Source organism: Hypomesus transpacificus, chromosome 17 (assembly GCF_021917145.1).
Source record: "Hypomesus transpacificus isolate Combined female chromosome 17, fHypTra1, whole genome shotgun sequence".
Lineage (NCBI taxonomy): Eukaryota > Metazoa > Chordata > Actinopteri > Osmeriformes > Osmeridae > Hypomesus > Hypomesus transpacificus.
The window spans coordinates 1,130,508-1,139,248 of NC_061076.1; the positions used below are offsets into that span (position 1 = coordinate 1,130,508).

Sequence of the window (8,741 nt, forward strand, 5' to 3'; positions counted from 1 at the left end):
TGTGAGCTGTGTATGTGTAAATGAACAGGTTTATCTTAAAAGGTGGAGTAGGTAAGATATTTTCAGTAAAAAAGGCGGTGTGGGGTCCCCTATATAAACGTTGTGTGAGCTGATTGGAGGCGCTATTTCACAATTGAATTTATTTGTTACCTGTTGCAGTTTTATGTGTCTTCACGCAAGTGTGCGTGTGTGAGGCGGTGTATGTGTGTGGTGGTGTGTGGGTGTGTGTGTGTGTGGTGGTGTGTGTTGGTGTGTGTGGTGGTGTGTGGGTGAGGCAGTGTGTGTGTGTGTGTGAGTGTGTGGTGGTGTGTGTGTGTGTGTGTGTGAATCTCTACTTGCGTCCTGGGGCCGGGGGAGGGGGGGCGAACTGAAAGGGGGCGTGTCCCATGAGCCCCATCATGGGTTGGGCAGGGGTGAACTGCTGAGCCATGAGGGGCTGGGGGCCGGGCGGGGGAGGAGCCTGACCCCCAGAGCCCCCCCTAGAGGAGCTGTACTGAGTGCTGCTGCTCTGGTACGGCTCATAGGAGGAGGAGGAGCCTGAGGTGGAGGAGGAGCTGTAGCTGCCACGCCCATCTTTGGAGCTGCGCTCCCGGTAAGAGGAGGAGGAGCGGTCTGCATCGCGATTGCCCCTGCTGTCCCCTCTGCTCCCCCCCCGGCCCTCCCCCCGGCCGTCCCCCCGGCCGTCCCCCCGGCTGTCTTTGCCACTGCCACCTCCCCCAGTGCTCTTCATGCGCCGGTCACACTCGTCCTGGTACATCAGGTTGGGGTTGTTGGAACTGGAGCTGGCGCCACGGAAACGGGACCTGCTACCTAGGAACCAGGAGAAGGGGAGAGTTTGAGGGAGAGTGAGATAACGAGGGAGAGAGTGATGAGGGAGGACGGGAGATGGAGAGAGAGAGAGGATAGAGAGGAAGCCACGTGTGCCCATATAAACCATCCAGTCAGCCTTCTGTAGAGTCACATGAACCATCACAGCTCACATCACCCTTCAACCCCACCCCCCTCTCCCTCACCTCCCCCCCCCCCCTCTCCCTTCACAGTACCTCCCCCTCTCTCTTCACAGTAGCTCCCCCTCTCTCCCTCCCTCACCTCCTCCTCCTCCACTTCCTCCCCCTCTCTCCCCCTCCCCTTCCTCCCCCTCTCTCCCCCTCCCCCTCTCTCTTCACAGTAGCTCCCCCTCTCTCCCTCACCTCCTCCTCCTCCTCCTCCACTTCCTCCCCCTCTCTCCCCCTCCCCCTCTTCCTTCACAGTAGCTCCCCCTCTCTCCCTCCCTCACCTCCTCCACTTCCTCCCCCTCTCCCCCCCCCCCTCTCTCCCTCCCTCACCTCCTCCACTTCCTCCCCCTCTCCCCCCCCCCCTCTCCCTTCACAGTAGCTCCCCCTCTCTCCCTCCCTCACCTCCTCCTCCACTTCCTCCCCCACGGCCGGTGTTGACCAGCTGCAGCAGCTTGGGGTTGATGTCCTGGCGGGCCTCCTCCAGGACTCGGAGCAGCTGGCGTGCCTGCCGCAGGTTCCCCGGGGTGAAGAAGGTGTAGGCCGTGCCCTTGTTAGTGCTGCGCGCCGTGCGCCCGATGCGGTGGATGTAGTCCTCAGAGGAGTTGGGGTAGTCGTAGTTGATGACAAACTTCACGTCATCCACGTCTTTGGGTGTCGCGGGGGGGAGGGCAGATGGTTAATTGATAGGAGGGAAGAGAGAAAGAGAGAGATGTTAGCTTGCTGATGTGATGGTCTGTAACACCGAGGTGTTTGTTTCATACTTTCTCAAGGCAAGGTCAGGCTGAAGGGAGGAGGATCAAATATGATCTGCATTTCAGACAAAGTTTAAAAACAGATTTGAGGACAGACAATACCTGTAAGATACCCGTCTAGAAACCAGTCACTTACCTGCCTAAAAATACACCAGACAATCTATACTGAGCACAGCACCAGGCATATCGTCTTTCTGAGAGACTTCCAGGGGCTAGGTCAAAGCAAAGCTGCTGACATCTCCCTGACTGAGTCATGAGGGGGGAGGTGGTGTCACCCCTCTGAAGCACTCACGTCACACAACAGTGAAGTGAAGGGCAATCGTTGTTTTTGAGGGGTTCAAATTAGGGCAAATTTATAAATATCCTTTTGTTTTTTTTTAAGGAAAGAAAGAAGAGTCTGTTTCTCATTACAGTGGACGTAGGGCTCTGAAGACACTGCTGTGGGTTTAAAACCAGTCTCCTTGTTCGTGTAGATCGGTGATGTGAAACAGAGAAGAGGAGGGGGGGGGGTTGGGAAACGGGGGTACTTACCCTGTCAAGAGATTTAGAAATTACTTACAAGGTTAGCTTTGTCTGCCCCCCCGCCCCGGCCCAGTCCTGGGAGGTCTGCAGGGGTAGGAAGGGTTGGACTGAGGACTACACTGGTTCCTCCCCCCTCACCACTCCACACAGCCCTCCCAGTGCCCAGGACATCCCGGATCCACGAGCAGGCCTCAGGCTGGACTGGACCTGACACCAGACTGCCCACGCTGCACTGGACCTGACACCAGAGTCTGCCTCTTCAAGTCTCTCTGCTTCCTGGGAGATGCTGGTTCTGATGGGGTCAGGGGTCATGGTTAAGTACACTCGACTGCTGCTTGGCTATCGGGTGTTTTGAAATGACTTCCAAAGCAGTGTCAAACAGACGGCTTGTTCTTGCGACACAGTCAGGCCTGTTCTACGGACCGGCTGTAAACAGCTGGAGGTGGAGTGGGCTTAGGGTCAGAGCTGGACGTTAACAATTGGGTTTTCGAAGGTCTTTTGAAGGGGTGCATGTCGGAGGAGACGGATGGAAGAGACCCAAGGAGGAGACATTCCTTCCAAATCCTTCCTGGAGGCCAGCAGAGAGTCCACGAGCCCAGGAGTTGCAGTAACAAGAAACAGACAGTAGGGGGAGCCTGAACACCTAGGGTGTAGGCTGAGGAGGAGGTTGTGTTGGGGAGGGGGTTGATCCCGTGTGTCTGGGAGCGGGGCTGGGCCCTGACTGGGGGGCTGGTTGAGTGGAGGATCATGGGATGGGATCCTTCATAAGGTCAGGGGTCATCTGTACACGAAGCACACACACTTTCACTTAAACACACACGCGTGCGCACACACACACACACACACACACCAGGGCCAACTGGGACAGAGGTCAGGAGTTAAGGAAACAGGTTGGGTAAGAGAGGTAGAGAGAGAGATAGGGAGAGAGTGAGGGAGGGAGGTAAAGAGAGAGAGGTAGGGACGTAGGGAGAGAGTGAGGGAGGTAAAGAGAGAGAGAGGTAGGGAGAGAGTGAGGGAGGGAGGTAAAGAGAGAGAGGTAGGGACGTAGGGAGAGAGTGAGGAAGGTAAAGAGAGAGAGGTAGGGAGAGAGAGAGGTAGGGAGGTAAAGAGAGAGAGAGGTAGGGAGGTAGGGAGGGAGGTAAAGAGAGAGAGAGGTAGGGAGGTAAAGAGAGAGAGAGGTAGGGAGGTAGGGAGAGAGTGAGGGAGGTAAAGAGAGAGAGAGGTAGGGAGAGAGTGAGGGAGGGAGGTAAAGAGAGAGAGGTAGGGACGTAGGGAGAGAGTGAGGAAGGTAAAGAGAGAGAGGTAGGGAGAGAGAGAGGTAGGGAGGTAAAGAGAGAGAGAGGTAGGGAGGTAGGGAGGGAGGTAAAGAGAGAGAGAGGTAGGGAGGTAAAGAGAGAGAGAGGTAGGGAGGTAGGGAGGGAGGTAAAGAGAGAGAGAGGTAGGGAGATAGGGAGGGAGGTAAAGAGAGAGAGAGGTAGGGAGATAGGGAGGGAGTAAAGAGAGAGAGGAGGACCGGAGGCTCCTCCAGGACTCCTGCCAGCCAGGACCAGACATGACGACGCCTGCAGAGGGGGGGGGGGGGGGGGGGCTCCAGGGAGATGGGTGGGCTGCAGGGCAGGGTCAGAGGTCAGAGGGGAGCCTGGCCCGCCCGCCTGCCTGCCTCCGGGTTGGGCTGTCTTCTGGTAACGCACCACCACTCCTGGCCACCAGGGGCCGCACTGACGGGGAGGAGGGCTACAGGGGCTGACACACCTGATCCAAGTCTGCCCACAGAATGTTGCTGTAGGAAACTGGCCATTGATTGGAATGTATGCAGGTGCTGTCATGGTGGGGGTCCCGTATGGTGGCCATGGTGGGGGGGGACAGAGGGGGGGGGGGACAGGGGGGGGGACAGAGGGGGGGGGGGACAGGGGGGGTCATCCATCGCCAAGTCTCTGGAGTGCCTTGAGTTAACTGTTAGGTTGTGAGAGTGGTGCGTTACTGTCACAGGCCCCGCCCCCTCCGTGCCCCGCCCCCTCCGTGCCCCGCCCCGCTTGACCCTCCCAGCCCAGGGGCAAATTTGGAATCCCAGCAGCACCCCTCGCCGCCACCCCCATCCGCCCGTTTCCCAGGCAACCGGGCTCGTGGACGGGGGGGAGGAGCTTACTGAGGGCTCTGGTCTGGGTTTGGAGAGTTGGCCCTTTTCTGGGATTGATTAATCAGGCCGTCTCTCTCCCCCGAGTTTCTGTCATCAACTCAGGCTTCGTTTAGTCATGCCTGGGTCCAGCAGCAGGCTCCCGAGGGCCTGTGTGCTTCTAGTTGCCGGAAGAGAAATGTGGAAACCAAAACAAAAAATGGAAACAAAAATAAAAACACAGAAAAAAACAAATTAGGTCAAAGAAAATTCCAGATGTGGTTAAGGGAGGCTGCATCACCAACCACCATCCAGTTAGGATACGTTCAGATAGGCTACACATCACTGCCCTGCTACCTGCTCTGAAGGCCAGGCTGCCTGCGGACCTGCGGCCGGCTGCAGGCCCCAGAGCTGCAGGCCCCAGAGCTGCAAGCCCCAGAGCTGCAGGCACCAGAGAGTGGACTGTACTGTCTGTACTGTACTGTGTGTGTGTGTGTGTGTACCTTACCTAGACCACGCGAGGCCACGTCAGTAGCGATGAGGATGGGAGCCTTGCCACTCCGGAACTCTGGACACACCACAGGGGGCAGAGGTCAGAGGTCAGACAGAACAGAGGTCACAAGGAGCAGGATAAACAGAGGGGTTTACATGCAGGGGAAACAGTTAGAGTAACCAGAGCTAGAGTACACAGAAAGAGAGAGTAGTGTGTGTGTGTGTGTGTGTTTTGGAGGGTGTTACAGCAGGCCTGTTCCGAGGCAGAATAGAGGCAGAACAGACTTCCTCCATCACCAGGGGGTCTCTCTCACCAGTCAGCACCCAGTCTCTCTCAGGCTGGCTCTTGTCACCATGGATACACATAGCTGGCCACCTGAGGGCAGAAGTAACACATTTTCAGTGTGTATGTTGAGGGAGGTGTGAGGGACAAAGAAAGAGAGAGATGGAGATGTGTGTGTGTGAGAGAGAGAGGGGTGGAGAAACAGAGGGGTGGAGAATGGGGGATGTGAAGGGAGAGAGCTCACCCATCCCGTCTCATCCTGCGGGTCAGGTCATCACAGCGCTTCTTGGTCTCCACAAAGATGATGGTCTTGTTCTCCTTCTCAGCCATGATCTCCTCCATCAGCTGGAGCAGTCTGGGGAGGGAGGGAGGGAGGGCAGACCCCGGGGGAGAGGAGAGACAGAGGGGAAAAGAGATGAGGGGGGAGGAGAGAAGGTAGAAAGAACATGATGAACACTAGTGGTTCAATGATGTCAGAAAGAATCCAGTCCAGTGTCTCTCTCTCTCTCTCTCTCTTACTTGTTGTCCTTCTCGTTCTCCATGCACACGTCCACTATCTGCAGGATGTTGTGGTTGGCGCTGAGCTCCAGGGCGCCCACGTTGATCTGGACGTAGTCCCGCAGGAAGTCCTCGGCCAGCTGGCGCACCTCCTTGGGCCAGGTGGCGCTCCACATCAGGGTCTGCCGGTCAGGCTGAGGGGAGGAGAGGCAGAGGGAGAGAGGGGAGGCAGGGGGAGAGAGGGGAGGCAGAGGGAGAGAGGGGAGGCAGAGAGAGAGAGGGGAGGTTACTTAATGAACTGGTATCAGGCTGCTGGACCCAGCCCCTGCCCCAGCCCTGGACCCAGTCCCTGCCCCTGCCCTCTCACCCTGATCTGGTTGACGATCTTGCGGATCTGGGGCTCAAAGCCCATGTCCAGCATCCTGTCGGCCTCGTCCAGGACCAGGTAGGTGCAGCGCCGCAGGTTGGTCTTCCCCGCCTCCAGGAAGTCGATGAGACGACCAGGCGTGGCGATGCAGATCTCCACACCTGAGGGACAGGAAGAGCAGTTCAGTGGGGTGCCTAGCCAGCCTGCTAGGGGCCAATGAAGACTAGGGAAGGCAGAAAAGAAAGCAGTGACTGCCGGTCTCCTGGCCGGTCTCACCTCTCTCCAGGTCTCTGATCTGGGGCCCCTTGGGAGCACCTCCATACACACAGGTGCTCTTGATGCGAGACGACCTTCCGTAGTCATGGGCAACCTGCTGTACCTGCTGGGCAAGCTCTCTGGTGGGGGCCAGGACCAGGCACTAACACACAGACACACAGACATACAGACAGACAGACAGACAGACAGACAGACAGACAGACAGACAGACAGACAGACAGACATACAGACAGACAGACAGACACAGACAGACAGACACAGACAGACACAGACAGACACAGACAGACACAGACAGACACAGACAGACAGACGTTAAAACAGCCCCAGCTTATACATAGCGATTCCTTGATAGATCCTTGATAGATCCTTGATAGATCCTTGATAGATCCTTGATAGATCCTTGATAGATTCCTTGATAGATCCTTGAATCCTTTAAAATGTTCTTCATTTGAAAAAAATATGAATATTAACACTCACTTTAAAATACCCAGAAACTAATAAGAAGTAAAGGTAAGTTTTAGGGACAGCTGAAGGATCAGTGTGTAGGATTATCAGCAGACTTGTTTGTGATGTATTATTGTGTTGGGACTCACGATGGGCCCGTGTCCCCTCTCCAGGTAGGGCTGGTGGCTGATGTGGACAAGGGCCGGCAGGAGATACTGACAACAACAACATAGAACAGGAACTGCAGTTTGTAGGAAACATGTTAGTCTAGGCTTAAAACACAACCTGGACTCCTAGTCCACTTCTGCTTGAAGGGACCTGCATGCTCAGATAACCATGACGATATTGGCGATAAAGACAGAGGTTGTAACGGAGACAGGGAGGATGGTGGAGCATCTTACCGACAGGGTTTTCCCTGAGCCGGTCTGGGCGATGCCCACCATGTCCCTGCCACTCAGCGCCAGAGGGAACCCCTGAGCCTGGATGGCTGTGGGCTCCTTGAAGTTCTGCTGCATCAGCACGTCCATGACGTACTCTGGAGCCGGGCGGGGAGGGGGGGAGGGGCAGGAGGGGGGGGAGGGGCAGGAGGGGGGAGCGGCAGGAGAGGTTAGGGGCAGCTGTGCTTGGAGATGTAGGGTATGCTAGGATTAGATCACCTGCAGGATCTTGCAGGTGTAATGGATGTTCATCTTATAAACAAATCAAGCCAGTGTGTGTGTGTGTGTGTTCTCACGTGGGAAGTGGGCCTGAGAGAAGCTGGTGACAGGCTTAGGGCAGCCTGAACCTCGGATGGTGATCTCCTTCTTCCTGCGGAACTCCTCTAGGTCATACTGGAACACACAAACGCACGGGGTTATGAAACATTTCACTTTTCATCATGTAGGAAAGTTTAAGATTTGGGAGTGTGTGTGTGTGTGTGTGTGTGTGAGAGAGAGAGAGTGAGAGTGAGAGAGAGTCAGAGAGAGAGAGAGAGAGAGAGAGAGAGAGAAGGAGAGACCTGGCTAATGCGCTGCACATCTGGGTGTTCTTTGTAAAAATTCTTCTCGAACTTAGGAAGTTGGTCCAGATCCCATTTCTTTTTGCGTAAACGCTCTCCGGGGTTCCCAAACGTACCACCCCTGCTCGACCCGAAACGGGGACTTCTAAACAAAATAAAACACATAAGAGAATACAATCAACCATAATGACATATTTTTGGGGAATACAAAACATATTTTTTATTATTGGTTAACTGTCTTGACCTACCCCCTATCGCGACCCCGGTCGCGGTCCCTGTCACCGTACGATGAGCCTCCTCTCATTTTAGCTGACGGTTGGATTAGCAAACACCTCGTTTACGAAAACTGCACACAAAAGTAATTGTTTAATCAATCTAACGTTTGCCACGAGTTGCACCTGTTGTGCAAACACTTGCCTACAGTGATAAGAGTTACTAGCTAGAGTAGATGCATTGCTAACGTGGCGCTTACTAATACAAGCGTACCAGTGCCATTTCTGCTAATATAAGGATAAACAACAGTTAGCTACAGTGCTAACGTTAAAGAAAAATAAAATGCACACAAAACTGTTTTGATTACTTAGTTAATGAAGAAGCATTACGACTACAACTACTAATACTGAGATACTAACCAAAGTTCGATGCTGTGAAGGGCTGTTTTGTTATTGTTGATTTCGTCTGCTTCTTTCTTTTTTTTTTTTACGTGAAGACGGCTTCCTGCTTTTCGACTGTAATGATTGGCGTGCTGGCCTGGTGACCAACCAAACAGCGACCTGATTGGCTGGCCAAAGAGTCAAAGCGAGCCAGTAGTAGACAACGCGTACTCTGGAATGTTTTAGAACGCCAAAGCAATGCACGAATAGTAATCAGAATCTGAATCAGAAAGGGTTTTATTCGCCATGGAAGTTTGCACAGACGAGGAATTTACTTTGGCAGGAAGGTGCCTGCATTAAAACTTAAATATGTGGTCTAACTATGCTACAGGTACAAGTCTACCTACTA

The 8,741-nt window shown here is 54.4% G+C and overlaps 1 protein-coding gene across 1 annotated transcript; it reads right to left on the reverse strand.

The window, feature by feature from the left end:
- Positions 1–295: 295 nt before the first annotated feature.
- LOC124479859 (probable ATP-dependent RNA helicase DDX17) lies at positions 296–8,460 on the reverse strand. The gene is made up of 14 exons (XM_047038792.1): positions 8,372–8,460; positions 7,988–8,085; positions 7,740–7,884; positions 7,476–7,572; positions 7,144–7,277; positions 6,892–6,957; positions 6,299–6,440; positions 6,023–6,183; positions 5,677–5,849; positions 5,402–5,512; positions 5,189–5,250; positions 4,891–4,950; positions 1,398–1,640; positions 296–810 (listed from the first exon to the last, which is right to left on the reverse strand). The coding sequence occupies exons 2-14, from the start codon at positions 8,041–8,043 to the stop codon at positions 332–334; spliced, it is 1,929 nt and encodes a 642-aa protein (XP_046894748.1). The 5' UTR covers positions 8,044–8,085; positions 8,372–8,460; the 3' UTR covers positions 296–331.
- Positions 8,461–8,741: the final 281 nt, after the last annotated feature.